The following is a 26,110-nucleotide window of genomic DNA, read 5'->3' as shown; positions in this document are numbered from 1 at the left end:
GACGGGGCTCCCGCTGCCCCCGCACAGTCCGGGGGGGACGCCGAGCGCCCCGGAGGCCCCGCCCGCCCGGAGAGCTCTGCGCGGGACGCCCCCCCGGCCGGGCGAGGGGCGGAGTCGGCCCGCAAGGGCGGGGCCCTCCTGGCGCGGGGGGGGCGCTGGGCGGGGCCACCGACTGCATCTGCAGCAGCGCCGTCGCCGGAGCCGGAGCCACTTTGCCGCAGGAGCCGGCTGCGCCCTCCCCCCCCCACCGGGATGAGCCTGCCGCGGGCGGGCGAGGAGGAGCCGCCGCCGCCGGCCTGGCTGCCGAGCCACGTGCGGGTGGCGGTGGTGCAGGCGCGGGGGCTGCGGGCCAAGGGGGGCCCGGGCGACGCCGCCTTCGTGGCGCTGCAGCTGGGCCGGCAGAAGCACCGCACCGCCGTGGCCGCGCACCGGGGCGGCTGCCCGCGCTGGGCCGAGGAGTGCGCGCTGGAGCTGCCGCCGCCCGACCCGCGCCCGGCCCCGCCGCCCGGCCCGGACCCGCGGCTGCTGCAGCTGGTGGTCTGGCAGCGCGCGCTGGTGGGCCCGGACCGCTTCCTGGGCCGCGCCGCCCTCCCGCTGGCCGCGCTGCTGCAGGACGGCCGCGCCCACCCGGACCGGTGAGTGAGTGGCGCGCGGGCTCCCCCGGGACGCCGAGTCGCTCCCGGGCCCGGGGGGGGGGTCGCAGCACCGGGCGGGGCCGCCCCTCGACTCCCCGCCTGGCCCGCCGCGCCGGGAAGCCTTTCGGGGTCCGGCCCATTCTGGGGGGGGGCCGTGAGAGGAGGCCTCGCTTGACCCCGGGGAGGGGGCACTGCTGGGGCTTCTGGATTTCTGGTCTGGACCTTGGGGGGGGCGGAGGTGCAGTTGGGCTGGAAGAAGGCAGGCCAGGCCCTCCCACCCCTCCCCCGCACCAGGGCAATCTTGACCCCAAGTCCATTTTCCCAGATGTTGGGCACATCTGGGGCAACACTTGCAGGTTGCTTGGTCCTACCTGGAAGGCTGCAGCGAGGGCCCCAGCCCGCCCCGGGGCTGTTGGTGCCCTGTGGAGGAGCTGTTTGGCCGGTTTCTGGCAGGCTTTTGGTGGGGTCTAGAAACGGGTGGCTCTGGGAGGGTCCAGGGCCGCTGCATCCCTGCCTGGTCTCCCCACTCCGCCAGCCTCTGGGGGGGCATTGGGGGAGCCATGCCCGGGTCTCCCAGAAAGACGGAGGCTCCTGCAACCTTGGCAGGGAGGGTGCTGAGCGGATTCCTTCTTGGTGAAGCTGCACAAATGGCTCCTCGCTTTCCCCTTCCTGGTGGCCCCCAGACGGGCCGGACTTCAACTCCCATAGTTCCCAGGCAGCGTGGGAAGGTGACTTTCAGGGGCTGATGCTAAAAGCCCCCCAGCTTGGCTGGTTGGTTCTGCCGTTACTTTCTGCAGGCGTCCAGTTGGGGCCTCTCGGAGGGGGCTTTGCAGCTTGGGATGCCAGTGTGGGGGAGCCGTCTTGTGGGGTGGCCCCTCCCCTGCTGGATTCCAGGGGAGGGGTTGGGAGTTGACCAGGCCCTGATGGCGTTTCTGACCACCCCCAGTGGCACTGCCCTCGCCTTGCTGAAGGCCTCTGTTATAAAGGGAACCCAGCAGCTGCACCCGGGGCGTGTCGTGTGCTGACTTTGGCCCAGGTTGTGTTTTTCTTCTGTGTTTTGGAATAGCTGAATTGCTCGGTCATTTGTTTCCTTGAATATTTCATGTGGAGTGGAAAGGGCCTGCATTATTGCCCAGAAGGGGACGTTGTGTGGGCCTGCCGGGAGGGCTGAGCTCTGGCTGGGTTGCTGCTGCTGTTGGCGCTGCCAAGGCGACCTTCCTGCCTGGGGTGCAGTGCATCGGTTGGGGTGACGCACCGGCTTGCCCCATAGGAAAGTCCCCGCTCCTCCATCTCCTTGGGTGGCCCTGGCGCAGAAGCTCCTTCTACTCCCTGCTTTGGTGCAGGAAAAGGCCGGTTTCATCACAGGCGATTGTTCCAAATGTCACACAATTGTGTGAACTCGGGGCTGTGCGCTTGAGATAAGGCCGGCTGTTTGTTCTCCAGCCACCTCTGGACCCAGCTGTGCCTCGTCTGGCACAATCTCTCGGTGGCCGTGACCAGCTTCAGCACGCTCTGTGCCTGCAGGAGCCGTAGGAAGCGGCCTCTCCTGGGATCTGTGCATGGACTGGAGTGGGGGTCCCCTTCAGGTCCCGCCTTTTTGGACGTTGTGAGATGAAGCTACTGGAAATTAAGAAGCAACCAAAGTTGCCTTGGAAGAAGGACGGGGTTGTTTCTCCTCTGTAATAAGATAACTTCGAGGAGGTAAATTTAGGTTGGCACCAGGGCCAACTTCCAAAGAGGGGTGCCGGGGTGGAAGAAACCGTTCCTGCAGCTTCTCACGAAGTCTCCGAAGAAAGCTGGACAGATCACAAGAAAACCGGGTTTGGTGTCATCTCGCCTGATGGACCTCCGGGCATCGCAGTTCACAGACGTCAACCCTGAAATGAAAAGGGGGGCTGAGCGGGCGGGGCAGCTCAGCTTTTCAGAGGAAGGATGGCAGGCACTGGGCCTGGGCACGAAAAGCCCCCTCCTGCAGAAAGTGGGGCTCCCCACTGGGGGCTTCAGCAGCGGAGTCACCAAGCGGAGGGAAGACTTTAGGCTTGGTGGAAACAAATGTGGCTGTGGGTGGCGAAGGTTCTTCCCTTTTATTTCGGGACCTGAGGAGTCTTGCTGGAAACAAACTTCGGAGTAGAGATAACAAAGAGTTTGTGTAGCTCAGAGCTGAAATGAAGGGTCCTTGGTCAACCAAGCTCAGCCCCGAGGACCCCCCAAACTTCAGAGCTTTTGGGATCCGGATGGAGAGATGTCCCTTGAGCAGAATGTGTCCATCTCCGTTCAAAGAGGCCAGACGCTCCTTTTGGGCGTGGAAGGAGGCCGTCTGACAGCCGCGGTTCCTTCCCCTGGTTGAGCCGGGGCCTGCCTGGCTTCCGACCAGCGTGGAGCAATTTCCCCTTCTCTCACCAGCTGCTGCTCAGCCTGGACGGCTGCAAGCTGAACTTGGTGCAAAGGTCTGTGGTAGCTGCGTGAGCTGTCGAAGGCTTCCTGGCAGTGTTGAGATGTAGCACTAATTAACACACTTTAGTGAGTGCAGGCTTGGGAATGGCCACTGCCCACAATGCAGGAGGGCCTCTGCCATCAGCTGACGCCAGCCTTCCCTTCCGCTAGTTGGGAGGGTTGGAAATCCCAAACCAGCTTTTCTGGAGTGGCCTGGGAGAATAAAATTAAGCTGAGGTTCTCAGGGTGGCTACGGCTGCCATACTGCCTGGGAATTGTAGGAATTTGTCTAAAACCCTAGAAGGGAACCAGAATAGGAAAACTCTTGTTTATGGGGAAGACTTGGGCAGCAAAGATAAAAAGGCAGCAATCCATAGCAATTTACAAGAGGCGAGTACAAGCCACGGTGACATCTAACCGGTCCTTCCCATCCCAAAAGCCAGGTCCAGAAGGCCAGTGGAGTCCAAACTAACAAGACTGGAGGCTGTTCCCCAATACAGGCACCGTGACAGAAGGCAACACACGTCCAGGGTCCCTCCAGGCCCGTCTGCCTCACCCAGAGGACCTCTGGAGCAGCCTGCCCTGCCGGATCTGGAAGGCAGCTCTCCTTGGCTTGCAAGCAAGGCCAACCATCAAGGGGCTTTCTTTGGACTTTATGGCTGAGCAGAGCCTGAAGGATGAAAAGCTGGGGGCCTTAGGCCTTTCTCCTCTCCCAGAAGACCTCAGGCCTGGCCCCCTTGACTTTGGGGGGTGGTTTGGGAGTGCCCGCTGCCCTCGTCCGCTTCCCATCATCTGGCAGCATTGCGGTCTGCCTTGATTCCCCTTGGAGTTGCTCTGCAGAACTGAGGACCGTTAGCGTGAAGGGCCCCCCCGTGTCAGTTCTTAGGGTGGGCCAGGTGGGGAAACAGGAGCTGCCCGGATTCCAGGAATACAATTTTATGGTTGTGGGGAATCTCGAAAGCCTGCCATGAGTTGCCTTCTGTCCTTCCTCAGTGACTCATCGGGGTTATCTCCACACCCAGCAGAGGAAGTTGCAGTTTTGTGCAGCTTCTGCCTAAAATATTTTGGAATTAAAGCTGAGAACCAGGGATTCAGTGACTTCATAAGAAATGGTGGCCACAAGCTGCCTGGGTGATTTACGGATTCACTATCAAAAAATTCAGCGTCTCGGAATGTGTGCATTAAGAGGTCATCGAGCATAACGGCTTGCATCCAGCAGCAGCAGCAGCAGCGTTCCCTCTGCCAGCCCTGCTTGATGGCTGTCCAGCTTCTGTGGGAAAACTTCCAGCGAAGGAGGAGAAGCCACGCCGGGCATTAACTGGTTCTTGCGTCATCCATACCTCTACTCTTTCTGCCCATGAGTTCAGGTCTTCCCACTGGAGCGAGTGAGAATTCTGTATGTCACGGCCCTTCAGGGGTTTGAAGACGGCTCTCGGGCCCCCCTTGCAAACTTCTCTTCCTCTCCCATCTAAATTGAACTCCTGCTTATCCGTTGCCTTTCTCGGCTTTGCGTCACAGCCTTGCTGGGCACCTGGATGGAAGGAGGGTCTTGTGTCACCCCGATAATCTGCAGCCTTCCACCCACCCAAGTTGGATTGCGGCTTCTGAGTGTGCAGGTCGGGGAAGGACGGCCTGAGTCTGGTCTGGGGGAGAGAACGGGAGAGAAGCCCAGTCGGGGGGAGCCCAGCTTCCTAATAGGCCTGCCGTTATGCAAGGCCTTTGCTGGCCTGGAGCTTCTGTGCAACGGAGAGGGACGGGGATGTGCAGGGGATCGGCCTCTTCCCCAAAGCCCCGAAGAAGGCAGGACGAGAAGCAACGGATGGAAACCAAGGAGAGAAGGAGGAATTCCCTGGCAGTGACAACAATTAACCAGGGGAACTTCCCTGCTTCCAGAGGTTGTGGGTATTCCAACATTGGTGGTTTCAAAGAAAAGATTGGACAGACATTTGTCTGAAATGGTCTAAGGTCTGCTTGGTGAGCCAGGGGGTCAGACTAGAAGACCTCCAAGGTCCCTTCCAGCTCTGTTGTTCTCTTTCTGTTCTGTCTGCTCCCGTGTTGGCCTCACTGCGACAGGAGCCTGATGAACTAGCCCTTGCACGTGCCCTTTTCACTTTAAAAGTGAGCTGTTCTTTGATCAGGAACAATCCCTGTGACAGATAAGCACAGCTGTTTTACAGACGTTCGCTTTTAAGAAACTCAGCGCATTCCGTTCCTAGTTGTATTCCATTCACAACATTCTCTCGTGAGAATGATGATGATGATGATGATGGAAGGGACCTTGGAGGTCTTCTAGTCCAACCCCCTGCTCAGGCAGGAAACTCTCTACCATTTCAGACAAATGGCTGTCCGGTCTCTTCGGGAGGCAGGTGGTTCCACTGGTTGATTGTTCTAACAGTCAGGAAGCTTCTCCTGAGTTCCAGGTTGATCCTCTCCTTGATTCGTGTCCATCCGTTGCTTCTTGTCCTGCCTTCTTCAGGCGCTTTGGAGAACAGCTTGACTCCCTCTTTTTTTGTGGCACCCCCTGAGATATTGGAAGACTGCTGTCGACTTTATGCCCTAATCTTGGTGCAGTTATTTTCCTTCCTCTATTTTTTTGCCTTTTGTCCCAATTTCTGTTTTTGAGGAATAGCTCCAGAGGTAGATGAAACCCAGGGACGCCCACTCGGCTTCTCTGCTTTTGGCCTTCCGTGATTTTAATTTTGTCAGCCGCCCAGAGTGACACTGTGGGTGGCTAATAAATTTTACAAATAAATAAATTGACCTGCTCGAGGAATCTTCCTCGGCATCGCTTGCTGGGGGAGGGAGGGGGGGCTGGAAATATTTCTGGTTCCCCCCACCTCACTGGAAGTTCTGTCCCCCGTTTCGCTTTTCCAGCTGTCCTTTCTTCGAAAAAACTCTGTGTACAGAGAGGGGGATTTTATACGACAACTGTTACGGCTTGAGACTTTGGAACCATCAGTGGCAAATCCCCGGACGTTGTGGTCAGTGTGGAAGAGGGTTTGGGTCGGGGGGGGGGGCAGCCTGGTTGCCCTTTGGACCTCCTGCCGTCTTTCTGCTGAGAGAGCAGCCCGTCGGTCATTCGTGACCGGCGTAGCTTCGGGCAGAGCGTTTCCCACGCTTGTGGAGATTTGGGCCTGACTCCAAAGCTTGGCTGCCTGGGCCGGGTGGCACATGGGCAACACACAAAATGTCTGCCCTGGGAAGCAGTTGCTGATGTCATGGTCACCAACGTGGCCTTCTGGGATGATTGTAAGCCGCCCTGGGTCTTCGGAGAAGGGCGGGATATAAATGGAATTTAAAAAAAAAATTGGAGTGGCCGAAGGGATCCAGTGGCTGAGTGGAAGATCAGGCGTGGGACCTTCCTGCAGGACGTAATGGAGTGGGACCTTCTGGGGCTGCCCTGACTCTTCAGGAGGAGAGCCGTCTCCTGCAGAGGCGTAGGCCAGGGGCACAACAAGAATAACGCTTCTACACCGGGGAGCAGCTTGCCTTGGGCTGGGGAGAACGTCTTCAGCAGCTGCACCGACTGGGAACGTGTCCTGCTTCACCAGTGGAGGAAGGAGGAGCAGGGCCCGGAGCTCTGGGCTCAGTACGAAAGGGAGGAAGCCGGGAAACAGCTGTCTTTCGCCCGGTGCCGGTTGTGCAAGTTGAGCCTGATGGTCATTGTAATTACAGCACCAGAGGGTGCCCTTTCAGAGAAGACTGGAGGAAAACTTCATTGGGGCAGGTAGAAGGCTGGAAGAGAAGCTTGTGGGCGCCCCATGGGTGACCCACAGAAGAGCATTTGAACCATCTGGTGCTGGCAGCCCCGTTCCTTGGTTCAGGGCGACTTGTCATCATCGGCAGGTTGACCGATGGGCCTCTTGGAGCCAAGTGGGACGTAGAGTGCCCGGAGGCCGTGGAAGTAAATCCCGGTCGGATGGAGGCGCTTCTGCTTAGAAACGCTGGCGCTCTTGCCTGCTCTGACCCGGGTGGGAGGCCGCTTGCTCGGAAGCCGCAGGGATCGCGGCTGGGAGATCCGGACTCGCGGGAAGCAGGTGGGGAACGGAAGCAGCCGGCCTTTGCTCAGCAAATCTCACCAAAAGGGCTCCACCAGCAATCGGCACCCGGACGAGCAAAGATTCCCTCAAGTAAACAATACCCCAATCAAGGAAGTGACAAACCCAACATTAAACAACCTCTAAGATCACACAAACAGCACTGTGGGGGTCTGCCACTAGACTGTCAACTCAGCAACTCCCAACTCCTTATTAGCGTTGATGACGTTACCTAGCTGGGTCATCAAGTGAAAGAAAACAACCACACTCGGCGCAAGACCTTTCAGTCCTACCTTTCTTAGCGTGAGAATAGACTACCGCTGTATATTCCATACGGGGCGTCCTTTGAGGACTCCCTCTTGGTGCAGCCCCTCTTGGGGGCGAGAACCACCATGCTCACAGAACACGGGTGATGCTGGCTGGATTTTGGGGAGACTTCTGAGTTGCTCATATTGCCCTAAAAACCCCTGCATGGCTTGGGCCCTTGGTGCCCCCTCTGCACCCAGCCCATCCATCCCCAAAAGAGCCCCCAATTCCCATCCCATTCTGGGCGGAGACCCCAAACCAGTGATTTCCATTTAGGGCACTTTCCCCAGAAAGACGCTTGGCGTTTTCTTGCCTGCCGTTTGGGAAATAAAGTGGCGCTTTTGGAATCTCTTTGTGGAGGTTTTAGTCTTTCTGAGGGTTGACGGAGTTGAGACTCTAAGGAATGCATTTATGGGCTCGGGTTTGGCTGCTGTTCTGCTGAAATTTGTGCTTATTGGCTTTGGGTTTAACTGGAATACTGTAAGATACACATTTGAGCACGTCCGGTCAGTGCATCCCACGGATGGGGAGGGGCTGGTTTGTTCTGTGGCAGCTGAGAAGTGACAGAGAGGAGGGCTGGCTCAGACTAAGGCTTGGGGCAGGGGTGTCCCCCAAGGGGGGGCCTGGGAATCCAGGAATAACCCGTGTCCAAAGTGTGCCACGCTGAGGTGTTGCCTCCGAGAGCAGACGAACGGTTGGCCTTTGCCTGCTTTAATGCACGGCACTCTTGGGTCTCTGGCTGGTACCCCACTGGTGAGAAGCCTGAGCTGGGAGAGAGCCCTCTGCTGCCACGCCTGCCGGCCACCTCGAGCAACATCTCCAAGGCGGGCAGCGCACTCAGGATGCCAGGGCCGAAGCCGCCGGGTGGGAATTGGCTTCGCTGGTTCCAGAAAGAGAAGCCAAGCGGGGCCTCCCGGACGCAGGGCAGGGAGGAGAGTAGCAGCCGGGAGGGCTTAGGGCTGGAACCCCACAAGTGGCACACAGAGGGAACGGGGGTCTCTCCTGTCCCTGGGGCGGGGGGACCCGCTTCTGCTTTGCTCGTCTGTCACTCATCTGCTTTGGACAGTGTTGGGGGAGCAACATGCAGGCCTGTCGGAAGCTGTGGGGAGGGTTGTGGGCCCTTGGCAGCCCTGGCCGGAGCATCTTCCGCTGAGCCCCTTCTGGGGCGTTTGGGGGGGGGAGCTATTCAGCGGCTGAGCCAGCAGGCCCCTCCCTGCAAGGAATGGAGCAGAGAAGCTGGAAATTGCAGGCAGATTCTTTGCCAGGTACAGAGGGCCAGTTGAGGCCCAGATGTGCCGGGCCCCATGACATGGCCCCGCGGCCTTTCTCTCGGGCCCTTTTGTGCCGCAAGCAGAGCACCTAAGCCGGCGGCTGCCTGTTTCGGTGCTGCCGGCCAGCCAGATGTTCTAGCGAACAGAGGAGCAGTAAACTTGCCCAGGGACTGCCCGGGCTTTGGAGAAAGGCCTGTCTGGAGTGTTTACAAGAAACCCCAGGCTGGATTGCCGTGGATCTGTTCTCTCCTTCACTGTGGACTGGGGTATTTTGGAAAAAGTGTGATGTTGACGGGCCTCCACTGAGTCATGTGCTGCGAAGTGCTTCCGCACCTTCCCAAAGCTTCTCCAAATAAACATTTCTCTGGAAATGGGCTGGCAGGGATGAGCACCTCCTTGGCCCCGTGGCTGGGAGACAGCTGGGACAGGGATGGGCCCTCTCTCCCTCTCCTCCTTGGCCCACAGCGGGTACACACACACACAGAGGCTCTCAGCTCAACCTTTTAGAGGACCTTTCCCATCTATGCTGCCTCAGAGAACATGAGGTAGAAGAGCAAGCAACGATTTATGCAAATAGGAAGACTATGGAAGCAGAATTCAAGGGTGACCTGCCTGGGGCCGTCCTTGAGGTGCGTCCGAGAGCTTCCACTGGTGCAGAGCAGGGCTGCAGGCGCAGTTAATGGTCTCGGATTTCGCATGGGGCACCTCTGCCAGCTGCATTGGTTCCCTGTCTGCTTCCAGCTGGTTGTCAGCTGCGAAGCCCTTGCGATTTGGGGCTGGGGTCTCTCCCCAGTTGTTTCTGCCCATCCCGTCTGGCCTGGCCAGGGATTGCTGGGCCTGGGAGATGGGCCTTTGCTGCCCAGCCTCTGGAATGTTCTCCTCCTGGCGATTAGGGGGGCCCTGATCCTGCTGGCCCCTTAAGTGATGCCCTATAAAGTCCTGGCTCTGGGCCTGGGGCCAGAATGCGTGAAGGGACCGGACTCCTGGCTGTGCCTCTGGCTGCGACGTTTTCCTTGGCTTTCCTTGGTATGCATTTCAGTTCCTCTAGTTACGATTGTGCTAACGGCGTTTACTCTTCTGATGAGATTTTAAAGACGGTTCAAATATGATGATGATGATGATGATGATGGAAGGGACCTTGGAGATGGGCAACTATATAAATTGGGGGGCTGCTGCAGTTCTGCCCTGCTTTGTTTGAAGGGTGGGGGTCAAGATCTGCAGCGCCCCCTCCTTAAGGACTAGGCGGCCTGGTGGTCATTTCCTTCTGTGGTTCTGTGGCAGCTTCTCTGCCAACCTTCTTGCCTGGGTTTGCTGGCGAAGGCTGGCCAGCGCCTCAGTTCTTTGCTGAGCTGTGGGGCCTTTGAATCTGGACATTTTGTCTCGGCTCGTCTTCCTCCGTATCACCTTGTGGGAAGAATTGCTTGCTGAGCAACTTGGCTGGCTCAGGAATTCTGGGAGTTGAAGTCCACAGGGCACGGAGGGGCCACAGTCGCCCACCCCTGGTGCAGGGTGGAGAGAGACAGCCAGGAGCAGTCAGGAATGCTCGGCAGGAATGTGGGCAGAGCCGGGGCAGGGGGGCACCAAAGAGACCCACCCTAGTTTGGGGGCTGCGGAGGGGAGGAGAAGTGGATTTCCAGGCTTTATCGTAAGATGACATTAACAAGGTCTTTCTTGCAAGTCTGGGAGTCCATTTCTCTCCTCCCCCCCTTACTGCCCAAGAAACCCGGGAGGGTCTCTCCTGAGCCTCTGGCCCTGCCTGTATTCCTGCTGTTGCCCCTGAGGTCATTCTAGGGCATCATTGCATCCAGTGCCTTGGCATCTTTTTCACTGGCACAGAGGGGGCGTTTTACGACTGTTGGCACACGGGCAAAGGTGGGACCCGGCAGGGACTCTGCCACCCCTTAGGGGAACTTGCAAGGGTGGGGGCCCCAGAGCTTAGGGTGGACCCTTTGTGCATTGCCATTGGCGGGAGGATGGTAGATTGCAGCCTGGCAGCTATGGTCCTCCAGCTGGGTGGGTGGGGCAGCTGCTGGCTTTTCTTGGTGGAAATGAAGACCCCCTCCCCTCCCGCCACCCTGGGCAGAGCCCTGCTGAGACGGGGGCAGAGGCTTTGCCTGTTTACGGGGTGGGGTGTGCCGGAGCAGAACAGAGGGCCCTCCATGCGGATCCTGGTCAGGGCAAGCGCCAGGAAGAGAAACCCGGGAGAGGGTGGCAGAGAGCAGGGCGCTCTCTGGGCGCTCCCCAACCTCGTGCCCCTGGAGTGGCAGCTTGCAGGCGTCCCTGCCAAGGGGCCGGGCAGCGTTAAGGCCAGGCGGGCTGCTTCAGGGAAGGGCAGCTGGGAGTGAGGGGTCGTGGGGACGTCCCCCGCCCCTCTCGGGGGTCTCTGGGTTGATGCCCTGCCCTCCCTCCTGTCTCCCCAGCTGGTACAAGCTCCACTCCAAGCCGGGCAAGAAGGAGAAGGAGCGGGGCGAGATCCAGCTGAGCCTGCAGTTCACGCGCCCCAGCCTGACGGCCAGCATGTTCGACCTGTCCGTCAAGGAGAAGCCGCGCTCACCCTTCCGGCGGCTGAAGGACAAGGTGACGGGCAGGCGTCGCTACGACCTGGACTCCTCCTCGGCCATCGTGCCCAGCAGCAGTGGGGCCCTGGATGAGGACCTGCTCCCGGGGCCCCCAAAGGAGAAGGGCCGAGGGGGCTTCTTCTTCCGCAGCCAGCTGCACCGCTCCTCCCTGACCGGTTCCACCACCTCCCTGGGCTCCGCCAGCACCCTCTCCTCCGCCAGCAGCCTGGGGGGGCTGGGCAGCGCCGAGGGGGTGCCCTCGCCCAGCCGGCACAGCAGCCTCTCCACCGACCCTGCCGGTAAGTTAGCTGGGGCGGGGGGGCGGCCAGGGACGGGGCTGTGCCAGCTGGCCTTGGGAGAGACCCTCGGATTCTAGGGTGCCCCCTCCCCCCTCCCGCAGATGTCGCAGCAGCTCCTTTGGCTCTCCCGAGTCGGAGGTGGAGCTGCTGCTCTCGGTGCCCCCCAGGGGGAAGGGACGGGTGGCCCCCTCTGGGTCTCGTCTTGGGGAGGAGGGGTCTTTGCCTCTGGGGGCTTTTGGGGGGCCTGGGTGCGAGAGGAGAGACGTTCGTGGCCCCTCGGAAGAGGCAGGGGACGGGGAGCGAGCCCCCCCACCCGGGTACTGAGGGTCTGACGGTTATTTCAGCACCACCCAACTTTTAAGCTGGGTGAATTACCCTGTTTTGGGGGGGGGGAAAAAAGGTTTGCTAGCGCTTTTACCAATTACAATTTTTATTAAAGGCGTAAGATGTGGGCCACAAAACCTTCTGAGTTTCAATAAAATGTGTGAGTTGGGAAAGATGATATTTAAAACAAAGGGGATTCCCCCGTTTTTTGCCTTTGTGGGGCAGAGCAGCTGGGCTGACCACGTCTTCCCTCCCTCCCTCCCAGGAAGAGACTTTCTGCCCTCCCCACAGCTGACCCACAAGAGGGCCTTCAGCGATGAGGTGGCCCAGATCAACCTGCTGCCAGAAGCCGCGCAGGGGCTGAGGCCCCCCAAGGACCCCTCCTCGGGGTCCTCGCTCTGCATCAACGGGAGCCACGTTTACTGCGAGGAGGCCTCCCCCAAGCCCTCCTTCCTCTCGCTTGGCCCCCCCACTCCCGCCCAGAGCGGCCCCGGCCAGCAGGAGAGGGGCTCCTCGGTGGCCGGACTGCCTGCGGTCGAACCGGACCTGCCGCCCTGGCCTGCCAGCAGTTTCCAGAAGGGACCCCCGAAAGACCTGCCCCGGTTCATCCCGTCGCCCCCCATTTTGGCGGCGCAGGAAGAAGACAAGCTCTCTGTGAAGACCATCGCCCTGAACAAGCAGCGGGTCCGAGCCAGGAGGGAGGCGGGCCTGCAGGCCGAGAGCCAGCCCGTCCCCATGGCTGCCCCTCTGGCCTTCCCCCCGGAGGTCAGGAGGGTGAGGCCTCAGGAGGAGAGGGGCCACGGCCAGAGCCCCGAGCCCGCCTCGAGTCTGGAGGCCGCAGCTGGAGGGACAGAGGAAGCCCGGAGTGGCCGGCCCTACCCGCAAGATCCCAGAGGGCCGGTTCAAAAGCCCAGGTGAGCCGGCATCTGTGGGGCGGGAGTTGGAGGTGTCGCTTCTGGGCTCCAGCCCCATTGCTGACCCTTTGCAGGTGGGAGGGAACGCCTGGAGGGGCAGCTGCCTGGGCGGGGGGCCCTTCAGGCGCCTGGTTGCAGAGCCGGGGGCAGCTGCCTGAGGTTGGGGGGTTGCCGGACCTTCCCGGTGCCAGGATTGCCTTGGAAGTCCCCAGCTGCTGCGGAAAGGAAGGCCAGGCGGGAGGTGAACCAGGGCGGCACCTGCAGCAAGGCTGCGAGGGAACGTTGCTGTGGCGGCTGCTTCCGAGACCCCCGCCTAAGGGGGGGGGAGCTGGGCCCGCGAGGACCTTGCCTCAGCCCAGCCTGAATGGGGCCACAGAGGAGCTGCACCCTGTGGGGACCGCCTGCCCTTGGCCGCTGCCTGATTGTAACGGGGTCTGTTCTCTCATTAGGGCAGCTGGGGGGGGCTCTTTGGAAGGCAGCCAAAGGGAGGAGGAGATCTGGGTTGTCTGAAAGGAAATGCTGGAAGGGGGGAGTTCCTGGGATGCAGCCTGCCGAGCATCGGGGCAGGTGGGGGAGGTGCAGATGAAAAGCACCTGAAGTCCTCTCTTTGCTGCACCAGTCAGCTTGTGACGAACAGAACAGGGTCCCAGTTCAGCCCGTCACTCTGGATTGCCCCCTGCACAGCTGTAATGGCTTTCAAGTAGGAGACGCGCAGCGCTGGGGTTCTGCTCCTCCCTCGCCTGCTTCCTGCCCCCCCCATGTGCCCTCCCCAGGACCCCCCTGAAGAGTCCATCTTCTAGCAGCGCCAAAAGAGCATTTCCACCTCTCTCTGGAAGTGGCAGCCACTGAAATGGAACTGTGGTCATTTCCGGGGCCGTCAGGAGCCCCTGGAGCTGCTCCCGAGGTCCTTTGGAGAAAAGGGGATTAAAATGGAGGAGACGGCACTGCAGGGACTACGCAGCCTCTGTGTAGTGCCGGGCCCCCATTTTGGGTCTGGCAGGGTCTGATCCGGGGCTTCTGTGGCGGGGAAAGGGCCCGCGTGTCTCAGAGGCCCCTGGAGCAGTTTTGGGGGGGAGGGCCCACCACCCCACCCAGAGGGGGTCCCCCATTCCAACATTCTGGCCTAGTTTCATAGATTGGGGTGGAGGCCAGCGACCATCCGCTGGAAAGAGTTCCCACCGCTTGAGTGAGGAAACCAAGTGGGCATTCATACGTCAAGGTGATACGGGGCGATGACCCCGAGCCCTGGTCAGTCGGCCTCCAAGAAGCTACGGGAGAAAAGCCGAGGTCAAATGGGAGCAGTGGCAGCAGCTTCGAGGCTTCTGAGGTGGCTGGGCTGAAGCGGACCGATGTGCCCAGAGGCCAAAGGGCAAAAGGCATCTGACAGCTGGAGGGGAGGACCATGGCGGAAGACATGGCTCCTTACGGGTCAGACCAGACATGGCTGGACTAGAGGCCGATACACTGGCGGTCTGGCGTGGGTCACCTCATATTACAGCCGAAGAGCAGCAAATCGTCTCCTGTGGTCAAGAAAAGCAGAAGAAACGGAGTAGCCGTCATTAACAAAATGGCGTTCCAGTCAATTCAAAGCCCAACCAACCTTATTCGTACAGGTGGTCCTCGACTTATAACTCTAATGGAGCCTCCCCATTATGGTCATAATTTGTGATGGTCACAAAACAGGTCAGCCACGTGTCTGACCTGATTTTACAAAGTTTTTTTTGCAGTGGCCATTAAGCGAACCGGTTGTTCACCGTTGTCTGGTTTTGCTGAAAACTGGATGTAAATGTCGGTTCGGGGAAGTGTCGCAAAACGGAATCACGTGGCCGTGGGACAATGCAGATGGCTGTAAATATGGATCAGTGGCTGCCCAGAATTGGGTCACCTGACCACAGGGGGCGTGGCCATTGGACCTTTGGAACTGGGTCATAAGCATCCCCAGAGAGATGGGTTGTAACTTTGAGGACTGCCTGTATCGCAGCGACCCACATCTATGCTGAACCACAGAAGCGGAGGGAGGGAGGGAGGAAGGGTGTGCTCAGAAATTTTCAGCCCAAAGAGCCGCCATCCTGATTGCAGGAGACCGGAGCCAGCGCTCAAATGGGAAGTAAACAAACATCTGGAATGAAAAGAAGATCCGGCTTCAGGGCATCGAGAGGAGGAGGAGGAGGAGGAGAGGAAGTTCAGCCAGGGAGAAAAAAGGATCCAGATTCGTGGCAGGCCCAGCCTCAAGGCCACCAGAGGAGGGGGCCCCCTGCCCACCCACTCCCCACGATGGGGGCAGGGAAGGTCAGAGTTTCTGCTGGGCCAGCGGAAAGGAGGAGACCGCGGCCAGCTCCCTGCCTCCCCAAGGGCAGGAAAGGGAAAGAGGCCGGTGACCTCCTCCGTATCATCACGCGATAGAGCTAAAAATAGACGCAGGGGATGATCACACTTGATGAGTAACCGAAATGATGTCATGAAACAAAATTATTCCTGAATGCTGTTAAGCAAATAAGGGGGAAAGACGGTCAAGCCGAAGGGAGCAAAAGGCAGCCGAGGCCGAGGAAAAATTGCCCAGCTGAGCCGGCAAGCAGAGGGCGGGAACTGCAGCGGCCTAGGCAGCCCTTGGACAGCCAGGACTTTGATTTAAGAAGATCTCAGAAATCGAGAGAAACTTTTTCTGCCAAGAGGGAAATGGAAGAAGAGTGAAAAAGAGCAGCAAAGGAAGACACTGGGCCATTTTGAAGTACTCCGTCTGTGTGGGGAGGGAATCCCAAATTAAAGATGTGTATATGAAGATTAATATAAAAGGGACGCGGTGGCTCAGTGGGTTAGGACGCTGAGCTTGTCAATAAGAAGGTCGGCAGTTTGGCGGGTCGAATCCCGAGTGCCGCGTAGCAGAGTGAGCGCCTGTTACTCGTCCCAGCTTCTGCCAACCTAGCAGTTCGAAAGCATGTAAAAAATGCAAATAGAAAAATAGGGACCACCACGGTGGGAAGGTAACAGCGTTCAGTGCGCCTTTGGAGTCTAGTCATGCCGGCCACATGACCACGGAGACGTCCTCGGACAAGCGCTGGCTCTTCGGCTTTGAAACGGAGATGAGCACCGGCTCCTAGAGTCGGAAACGACTAGCACGCGTGTGCGGGGGAACCTTGACCTTTATATGAAGATTTATTTAGTAAGTTTCTATGCCGCACATCTGGCTAGTTCAACTACAGGTTTATCCGCTGAAGCAGAGCCAGACAATCCCGAGGGGGAAGTTAAGTGGGTTTAGAAACCATTTCTAAAAACTCAGCTGCAGCCGTGGTTGAGCTAGTAACTGAACTGTTTTTCCATCTCTCTTCGCAAGATGGTGCAGTTGATAAAGCTGCTCGCAACTTGGGCTTGGCTAGCAAAACACAGCTGTGGCCCAGGGCCCAGAAAGATGCCCGGTTGAGGAACACGCAAAGCACCAAAGGGCCCCACCCCCCGCTCCTTGCGTTTCTCTCATGCTCACAGATACGCCAGACGTGCCTTTTGGGGAGACAGCCCCCCCCACAAACATCCCAATTCACTTTGCCTGCCTCTGCGGAGTAACAGAAAAGGCAGCAGAGTCTGTGATTACACAAAGGCTTTTATCTGTAGATCACAACTTGTGGGTAGTTGTTAAAAAGGGAGCATAAGAAGGTAGCTCCATCCGTGTGCCCACAGAAGAATTCTTATAGTGGCCAGAAAAGCCACAATTTGGCTGGAAGGTGAGGCAAGTAAGCAGCGGAGAATTGTGGAAGGATCAGGCCAAGACCATGGGAGAAGGACCGGCAGAGCCAGGGGGAGGAGTGAAAAGGGGAATCAGCCTGGAATTCTTACATAGCCACAAAGGAACTAACTCCAACTTCCCTTAAATTGCATTGAGCCTTATCTGCCTCCAAGCGGGTACCGACCATTAGTTCAGAAGATTCCTGCGCACGGCCTTTTTCTGGCCCTCCGGCTCTTCCGCAGAGTCAGGAGTGAGTTTGAGGAGAAGCTCGGGCGTTCCCAAGGCAGGAGAGGAGGCACCCCCGGGGCAGAGAGGACAGGGCCAGGGTTCCATGATGGTTGACCCTCGGTAGGCAAATCCAGCCTGGTCTCAGGCTGTCTAGTGGAAGAGGCCTGGGCTGCCCTTCCCTGCTCCAGGAATGAGGACAGAGGATCTGGGGTTCCTGCGGTTTGCCCGGGGGCCCTCCTCCTCCTCCTCCTCGGGTGGTTGGGCAGCTGTGCTGAAGGCAAACGGTCGGCTGTCTGGAGGGAGAGATCTGCTCTGGGCAGGGCCTTCTCCCCACCAGCCTCCTCCTGCCTGTCCAAGGTCCGCGGTGGGGGTGGGCTTCTCTGCTGCCAGAGGGGCTCGTTCCATGGAAGGGCAGAGAGTCTTTGCAGGGGCTGGCACTGCCCAGGTGGTTTTCTGACTTCCTGAGCTAAGCTTCTGTGAATGACTTTGGCAGTGCCCAACTCCCCAAACCTGCATTAGGAATAGAACAAAAGCGTAAAATGAAAAATGGAGGATGTTGGGCCTGAAGGAAGCCAGGGCGCAGGGGAGCCACGGCAGCCTTGGGGGCTTCAAGGGAGAGTAGAGGCAGTCCCCTGCAAGGCCCCCACCCCCAATAAAGGGTGCAGCATTATTACTTTTGAGACGGGAAAAGAGGGGACTCTCCGGAGGGCAGGGAATTCAAATCCATCCTGGGGGGGGGAGTCCCTTGCGGGGGGGCAAGGTCAAAGAAGCTGGGGGGGCAAGCCCCCAGTGGAAAGCCTGTTGGGGGCAGAGTCTGGGAGGGACTGCACCCTTGGAGTAGGCCAGACCCTTGTGTGGGGAGGCCCAGCCTGCCCCCCCCACCATGAAGGGAGGACCCACTCCCCCCCCCCCGCTGCTTTGTGCTGCTTTAAGTTCTCCATTTTTCTGGCTTCTGCAAAGACTGCTGTGGTTCCATGAAGGCACTGGGGGGGCGGGGGTTGTATTGCATGGGTGTGTGTGTGTGTGGCTGTTGTGGACCTAAATCATTTGTGGCACTGAATTGTGACCAGTGTGTGGTCAGAGTTGGGGGGGGGACCCTTCTCTCCTTTTCCAGGGCCTTGCCTCTGCTCAGCCCCAAAGGTGCCTTCCCAGCTGGCTACCTTGCACCCCCCCTTCCTTTATGCCCTCCTGGCTGCCAAGGGCCCCACCTACAAGACCCCCAGCCCTGCCCCAGACAGGCCTATCCTTGAGGACTAGCTCCTCCACCAGATACTAAACTTGCTTCCCTGCTCGCTTTCTCCCTAGTTCCCAGCCTGGCCTGCCTGCCACTCCAGAGCTCGCCAAGGACCCCTGGGTGGTCTCTGAGGCTCAGGGCCTCCCTCCCTCCATCCAAGCCGGAGAAGCACAGCCCGAGCCCCTCACCCCACCTGCCAGCCACCTTCAGCCATCGCCGCCTGCTGCCGCTGCCGCCGCTCCTCCTGCGCACCCACCCGTGGAAGGGGACGACGGCTTTGATGCCTTTGCCACCAGCCGCCTTCAGCCAGCCGCTCCTGGGCCCGCTCCCCCTCCCACCACGGAGCCCCTGGGCCCAGCAGGGGGGGCAGCTGGCCTCCTCCCACAGCAGGAGGAAGGGCCCCCCAGCCCCGACAGGGTCTCAGGGCAGAGCCCGGACTGGCTGGGCTTCCCCTTTGGGGACAGAGGCCGGGCCTGGAGTGGCTCTGGGCAGGCCTTGCTGGCCAGGGGGGCATTCGGAGCGGGAGCGAACTCTGCCTCCGAAGCAGGAGGCCCCCGAGAGGAGCAGGCCCAAGGGGAAGCCGCCCCTGGCCAGAGGGTGGAGCAACTGGGCTCCCCTGTTGCCCCAGATGTGCCCGAAGAAGCGCTCAGCTGCACACCGGAGAGCTGCCCAGGCAACCGGACCGTCTCCTCCTTGGCTGAGCCCTCCTCGGAGCAGCTGGACTGGGGCCGAGAGCAGCTGACGTTGCCCCGAGGCCCGCCGACTCCCCACGCTGGAAGCAGCGAGCCCTCTTGGCTGCAGTGGGAGCCCGAGAGGGGGGAGGACGCGGGGGCCGAGGAGGCCGCCCCGACCAGCGGAGGCCCTGCCCAGGTGGAGCAAAGGGGGCCAGCACAGACTGAGGCGCCGAGGGGGGCAGGGACCCCTCCTCCAAAGCCGGCCAGGAGGGTCCCCCCTCTCCAGCTGGCCGAGGAAGCCAGTGGGGCTGGTTGGGGCACGCCGGAGAGCCCACGGCTGAGAAAGACGGACCTAGAGCCCCAGCAGCACCTCCCTCCCGTGGGGGCCGCTGGCTCCCCTCCGGCGGCTGCCGTCTCCCTGGTGCCGGCAGTGATCATTGGAGCCGGCGTCTCGGGGGACCCCGAGGACCTCCCGCTGGCCCTTGAAGAGGCTCAGGGGGATGACGAGCCGGGGGCCCAGGAGGCGTCTTCAGGGGACCCCATCTTGGCCGCGAACGAGGGGCCCAGCGAGGAGGCCCTGTCATTCTCCACCTGCTCCTCCCAGCTCTCCTTGGGTGGATTAGGCCTCTCGGGGGTCCCTGAGAGTCCTAGGCAGGATGGGGAGACCGGCTTTGCCCCCTGGGGACTGCAGGGTGCCTGGCCGACGGGGCTGCCCGGCTCGGCCTCGTTGTGGGACTCGGAGAGATTCTCCCAGGGCCCCCCCGAGCCGCGGGTTGAGCCCAGCCCGTCTTTGCCGTTCTGGTCCGCCTTGGAAGAGCCGCGGGGGCCGCTTGGAGCAGGCACCAGCTTGGAAGCCCCGTCCGGCCTGGGGCAGAGCGACCTGGCCCCTGGGCTGCCCCCCTTGCACCCGGAGCACGAGCCGGACCCCCCTTCAGGAGGGCCCCACGACCAAGCCCTGGACTTCCGGAAGGCTTCTTTCTGGCAGGGGGGCCGGGGGCAGCCAGAGAACGAGCACGAGGACCCCGTGCTGACCCCAGCCAACCCCTTTGCCCCCTGGGCCGCCCCACCGCCACAGAAGAACCCCTTTGTGGGGTTGCCCGCTGCAGAGGTGCCCTGGGCCCAGGCTGCCATCCTTCCGCTCTCCCCCACAGTCGACGGGCAGGGCCTCGGGGGTCTTCCTGCAGCGGCCGACCCTCCCAGGCAGCTCCGTTCTCACAGCTTCTCTGTGGAGCTCCCGGTGGCCCCCAGCTGGCCCGGCCCCCGGCCCTTGGCCTTCTCCACCCCTGCCTTCCAGCCCCTGCCAGGCACCCTGGACTGCCACCTCCCTTCTGCCCTGAGGCCCCCGGCCCCCAGTGGAGGGGCTGCAGCGGGTGGCCGGAGCGGGTCCCCCCTGTTCCCCTTGCTCTCACCCCCCAGCACGGACGCCTCGGCCCCTTCGGTCCTGCCCGTGGAGATGCTGCCGGCTCAAGACGCCCCACACCAGCAAATGGCCAGGTGAGGCTGGGCTCTGTGCCCAGGTGTGTGTGTGTGTGTGTGTGTGTCTCTGTGCTGTGTGCGCTACTTTGCAAGTGTGCCATTGCCTCCCATCTCTCTGCCTGGGCCCCCTCTGCTGATTTCTTTGGCTGAGCCAGGCTGTTCTCTGTGCTGGGGTCCCTGGGCGGGGTGTATTTCTGGCCTCCCCTCCCCATTTCTGGCTTGAGTCGGCTTCCTGGTTCCCAACTGAACAGGGCCATCTTCCTCCCTAGCGGGTGGGGGGCTCTCGTGTGCCAAGGCCGGCCCCCCTGATGATAGTAAGTGCCACCACTTCTTGGTCAGGGGAGAGGTGGAAAACCTTGGGGTCCCTGCCTCCCCAAAGGCTTCTGAGTGGGGAGCTGAAATAACCGGCATTGCTTGGCAGGGATGGTGCCCAAGGCCAGGGTGGCTGTGGGCCTGGATTGCCAGCCGGGGAGGCCCCTGCAGCCTTTGGCTTGGAGGCTGGAGTCCTCACCCTCCGGGGCCTTTCCGTAACAGGAGGCCTGCGGTGCTGCGCATTCTCGGCCCAAAAGGCCAGCTGCTCTGCTAGCTGGGGATCCTGGGGATTGTAGTCCCCGTGCCTCCAGAGGATGACCTAGGTGCAGCTGTGTTCCAGTGGCTGAAGGGCTTCTGAGTGGGTGCAGAGTGTTCCCCCTCCCCACAGCCCAGCCTCTGCGGCTGCAAGTGCTACCCAGCCAGGGGAAGGGAGGGCAGTTGGGGTTCGGCCTTTTCAGATCCACCCCTGGTTGTGAGAGCAAGTGCTGCGATTCTTAACAGAATAACGGAGTTGGAAGGGACCTTGGAGGTCTTCTAGTCCACCCCCCTGCTCAAGCATCAGGAGACCCTCTGCCATTTCAAACAGGTGGCTGTCCAGTCTCTTCTTAAATCCCTCCAGCAATGGAGCGCCCACAACTTCTGGTGGCAAGCTGTTCCACTGGTTAATTGTCCTCACTGTTAGGAAGTTTCTCCTTAATTCTAGGTCGCTTCTCTCCTTGATTAGTCTTGCACAGTTGCACAGAGGATCCAAGGATGGGGGGGGGGCTTTGGTTGGGCCTGGAGAGCCAGGACACGGCTGCCCCTGCAGAGAGTGGCATTTCCTGGCCCCGGGCTCTCCTGCCCCTTCCCCACAGGGCCTGTAAGGGGAGGGCTAGGAATTCAGCGGCTGCCTCCTGGTTGTGGTGGCTAGCCTTAATGCCTGTGTCTTGCCTGAGTCAGTCTCACTAATGCTGGATGTCCCGTGTGTTTATTTAATCTGTTTGTACTGCTTGACAAGCGACTCTGGGTGGCTGAGAGAGGTAAAACATCCAGTAGAAGGGAAAAAATAAAGATAATGAAACGAAGGAAGAAGCCTGCTGGTCAGGCAGCCGGTGGGGGAGCAGGAAAGCTGCTGGAGTCAAAGGTGAGAAAGAAAAAGGAGGGGGTGGCTTGTCCAGCTCCGTCTGGTAGGAAAGTGCCAGCGGGTGAGGGAGGGAAGGGCCCGTCCTCGGCCAGTTCACTTGGGTTGCTCCAGGCCGGGAATAGGGTGCCCTCCTGTCCCCCCCCACTTCAGGTGCTGCCAGGGCTGCTGAACTCTGACCCCTCCCCTTGGGGGCGCATTCAGCCCACTGACCCTTGCAGCCCTTGGGGGCGAAAGGCCGATCCCTCAACTTCCTCTGTCAGAGTCATCCCTCCTCCCACAGTTATTCTTAATATAAACAGAAAGAAGAATGGCAGTCACAAAGTTTTAAAAAACCCACAAAGTTTAAAACGGAAATGAATCAGAAAAAAGATACGTTGAAATAAATGTAAAATAAAAACCTCAGTTTTATAAGAGGCTAGTTTTCTGCATTAAAAAATGAACAGGATTTTATCCAGGATTTTAAATCAAGTGTGATAGAATGTTTTCATGAGCGTTAAACTATTTTTAGCTGCAGCCCTAGCATGCTAAACCCCCGAATTCTTCATGTTTAATAGATTCCAGATGTTGAGGATATCATTCCTTTTCACCTTTTATTCTTGAGCTATCAAACTGAAATCACACCTGTTGCAAACTAAAACCTCATTCATTCATTCAAGTCAGTCACTCCTAAAATATTAACGCTTCCGGTGTGTAAAGATTTCATACTGTCCTTCCTTCGTATCTGCTGGAGGGTTCTATTTAAATGAGAAATAAAAACATTTTAGTGGTGTTAATTGCACCTTAAGACTGGAAGATACTAATTCAACATTTTAAAATCTCTTTGCTTTATGAACAGGATAGTCCAACTCTGTTATTGCCACGTACAGCTGAATACACTCTGAGTTTTGCTTACAAATTAACTGAAGCTCCGAAATTCTTTTCCAGCTGCATCAATATTTTTAAGCTTTCCAAATGTTGATTTCAGCCCAAGCTGTAAAGTCAAAAGATGTTTCAAATTAATATCTATGTCCTAACTATAATTTGTGAACAGGTTTCAAAACATTCTTGGATTTGTGCCGTAACAAACAGGTTAATCTTTTAAGATGACCCCAGACTGTTTTGAGATTTGCTGCAACAAATTTAGCACAGCTGTCTGGAGGAGCTAGGTTGGCTTCTCTGGAATTATCTTGACTTTGGCAAAGTGGTTGGGGAGGCTGCCAGCAGGTGGCGCTGGTGCTGCACAAAAAACTCAGCCTGCAGGAAGTTGGGATGGGGGGTGGGAACCCCTCATCTGTGGGCTACCAAGAGAGACTTGTAGGGATGATTACGCAGCCCTGGAACTCTCTTCCCCCTTAAAAGGGGGCTCCCGGGTGCCGATGCAGCTGCCCACCTGGGTGCCCCCCCCCCCGGGCCTGGTTGGGGCTGGGCTGAGGTGGGCCGGGAGGATCTCGGATCAATACAGGAGCCGTCTTGGCTGCCCTCCTGCGAGGCTCTTGGGGGGGTCCTTGGGTGGTCAGAGATGGAGGAGGGAGGGAGGTTCCCGGCCCTCCCCTTTTGCTTGCTTGATCTGTAGGAGGAGGGGGAGGGGCACCTTCCAAGGGGGGTGGGGGGGTGCAGGCCAGAGGCAGCCCAGCCCAGAGCTGGATGGAAGAGGCAAGATAGGCGCTTCCTGCAGCCTCCCAGGGTGTGTTCATTATTGTGAGAGTAGTAAAGGCTTCGTCTGGCAAGCTTCCGTCCACATAGTGTGAGCAAGTAAAGAAGTGGCCTTTGGCTGGGTTGTCCTTCTTGGGCCTGACACTTGGGAGCTTTCTACAGCTTCCTGGTCCTCATGGAGGTTTCTCCATAGCTTTGACCGGGGATGGTGTTTCTTTCTCGGCCCGAGAAGAGAGCGTAATGGTGCCTCTGCTTTCTTGCAGTCCGCACCCAGTCAAGCCCATGAGAAGCACCTACGCCCCAGAGTCCCCGCGCAAGGATGAGCCCCGCCAGGCTTGCAGTCCCATCCAGAGCGCTGGCCAGGAGCGGCTCAGGCCCGAGTCTGCCATCGGCGGGAGCTCTGCGGCCTCGGTGGTGCAGCTGGAGAAGATGGAGCCAAAACAGGTGAGCTGGTGGCTGAACCGCTGGGGAGAGAGGTGCCCCTGGGGAAGTCACACCTGAATGCCGAGAGCACATCAGCTTGGCTGAAGCTTTGGCGCCTCGGTCGCGCCCCGGCCAGAAGGAGGCCACTCTGCACCCATTCTGGGCTCCTTGGCCAGGCGCAGCTGCTCATTGTTGGAACTCTGCGCATCTGATTCCCCCTCCCCCACACACCCTGTTGCCAGGAGGCCTGGCCTATTTGCCTGCTACAGATTTTCAGTGCCCCCCCCAAGAACCTCTTGGCTCCCTTGACACCTGTCACGAGGCCTGCAGGCTTCCCGGGCAGCCCCCCCCCCCCCCGGGGCACCTCTGCCCAGGCTGCAGGCTCTGGCAAAGGCCTGAGGTTTGGGGCCCCAGGTACGGCGGGAATGCTGGGCAGGGAGAGGATGGAGTCAGGAGGGTCCCTCTCCCTGCCCAGCGGTCTTCTGGGGTGGGGATTGTGGGGAAGAAAAAGGAGCCCTCCGGGGGGAGGGGGACCCTTGCCAGGCACAGCCCACCAGAGCCACAAAGGAGCCATCAAAGTCGCTTGCAAGACTCCCCCCCCCCCCCCGCTGCTTTCCTCCCTTCCCGGGGAAGGTCGGGATGAGGCTCTTGGCTCTCGGAGGAGGTCAGGCATCCAGCTGCCCCCCCCCCTGACTCCTCCTTCCAGCCCATCGGGCAGTTTCCCTCTGTGGCCCCGAGAGTCCTCACCCCCTTCTCTCTCTCCCCCCCCCCGTCTCTCCAGAGCCCCCCCGCCAAGTACCACCACCTGACGCGGGAGGAGCTGCTGCAGCTTCTGCTGCGCCGGGAGGCCGAGCTGGGCAAGAAGGAGCTGCAGGTGCAGGAGCTGGAGGGCTACATCGACCGGCTGCTGGTGCGCATCATGGAGCAGTCGCCCACCCTGCTGCAGATCCCCCTCGGGGAGGGGGCCAAGGCCACCCAGTAGCCCCCCACCTGGAATCCCCCCCCCCGCCTGCCTGGGTTTGGTCCCCTCCCTTTGGTGCAGATCGCAGCCCCCCCACCCTAGGACGCCCAGCTTCCTCACCTCCCCCCACCCCCAGCAGGGGGTCTCCGGGCTTCAGACTTGTTGGCATCACAGACTTTTCTTGGCTGGGGGGGGGGGCCCTGCAAACCTCCTGGCCCTTCGCAGACTTTGTTACCTTAAACGCCCTGCAGTTAGGCAGCTTTTGCCACCCACTTACGCCCCCTCCCCCCTGAGCTGAAATGGGAGTCTGCATTGGGGGGAGTGAAGGGAAGGGCACGGGTGGCTGGCCCAGAAAAAGCCTTCTGAGTGGACAGCTCCTGGGACATACGCTTTGCCTTGCTCCATGAGGGCTAGCGTCTTCCTCTTGATTTGAGAAGCGTTGAAGGCGATGCTGGCACGCAGCACCTGGGAACCAGCTGGAGCCTTCCCCTGCTGTCTCTTGGGGCCTTGGGGTGCTCTGCCTGCCCCAGAAAAGTACCAAGGGCTGGCTGCGCATGCCCAAAGCACCCACGTCTGTCCCGTTTCTGCGTCTTCCACTTGGCTCGAGTCAGCCTAGCGAAAGAAGGGGCACAGCTGCCTGAAGCGGTAATAAGAAAAACGTGCCTTTTTGACACCCCCGCCTCCAAAATTTGGCCTGCATGTGAGGATGGGCACTCTCCTTATTTACTGACCCCAGAGGGAGGCTGTTTTTAAGGCAGGCATAGATGCTTGAAAGTCGGGAGGAATGCCTTAGCTCCTGGGGGGGGGCAGTTGGGGGGTTGGTCCCTGGTCCCCTTGGCTGCCTAGAGGTTTGGGGGCCTTCCTGGTAGCCCGGCTCCCTCGCCGAGAAGGCCTTGGGGGGGGCTACTGAAGGCCTGAAGCAAGGCAGCCCCGATGCCCACCACCACGAGGGAAGTCAAATGAAAGGAAGCCCCCGCACGCCACGCCCCCGTCCACCCTCAGGAAATGGCTGGGCAAGGAGTCTCCCTGGATCTTCTTTCGTCCTGTTCCTGCCAGATGTTTTCACTGCTGGCCCCTTAAGCATTGGGTGCCTGCTGCTGCTGAGTCCAGGGGGGGGCAGGTGAGAGGGCACCACCAGAAGCTTTCAGAGAGCGGGCAGGGCTGGCGATCCTAGGCTTAGATTGGCCTCTGTCACCCTTGAGCCTGTGGTGAGCGATCTCTCTTGGACTGCCATCCCGAATTGCCGGCCATCTCTTGAGTGGACCCCGTCTCGGAGACCTTGGCTAGACGTGGCCTGCCTTTGCTTTGGAGAGGCTCCCAGTGTGCCCCCCCCTCCATCTGGAAGTAGCCACATCACCCCCACTCCCGTTGGGGAACTTTTTTTCCATCGCAGGCTCTGCCTTTTCCTGCGTGGCCTCTGGAAGGAAACCGGGGTGGGGGATGGATCTTGTGTTAAGTGCTGTTGATGATGTTTGTTTAATAAACGTTTCGATTCTTTTCTGTTTTAAGCACTTTAAAGACAAAATAAAAATGGTTGAATTGTTGCTTAGAC

The 26,110-nt window shown here is 59.5% G+C and overlaps 1 protein-coding gene across 1 annotated transcript; it reads left to right on the top strand.

The window, feature by feature from the left end:
* The first annotated feature begins 202 nt into the window (after positions 1 to 202).
* On the top strand, positions 203 to 26,102 carry RAB11FIP5 (RAB11 family interacting protein 5). The gene is made up of 6 exons (XM_083367463.1): positions 203 to 635; positions 11,103 to 11,539; positions 12,129 to 12,777; positions 18,029 to 20,125; positions 23,438 to 23,618; positions 24,379 to 26,102. The coding sequence occupies exons 1-6, from the start codon at positions 253 to 255 to the stop codon at positions 24,577 to 24,579; spliced, it is 3,948 nt and encodes a 1,315-aa protein (XP_083223589.1). The 5' UTR covers positions 203 to 252; the 3' UTR covers positions 24,580 to 26,102.
* The last annotated feature ends 8 nt before the right edge of the window (positions 26,103 to 26,110 follow it).

The sequence above is a fragment of the Vipera ursinii genome (assembly GCF_947247035.1).
Source record: "Vipera ursinii genome assembly, chromosome: 7".
NCBI classification, from domain to species: Eukaryota; Metazoa; Chordata; class Lepidosauria; order Squamata; family Viperidae; genus Vipera; species Vipera ursinii.
The sequence above is the reverse complement of the archived record's forward strand: the minus strand, read 5'-3'. Positions and strand labels throughout refer to the sequence as shown.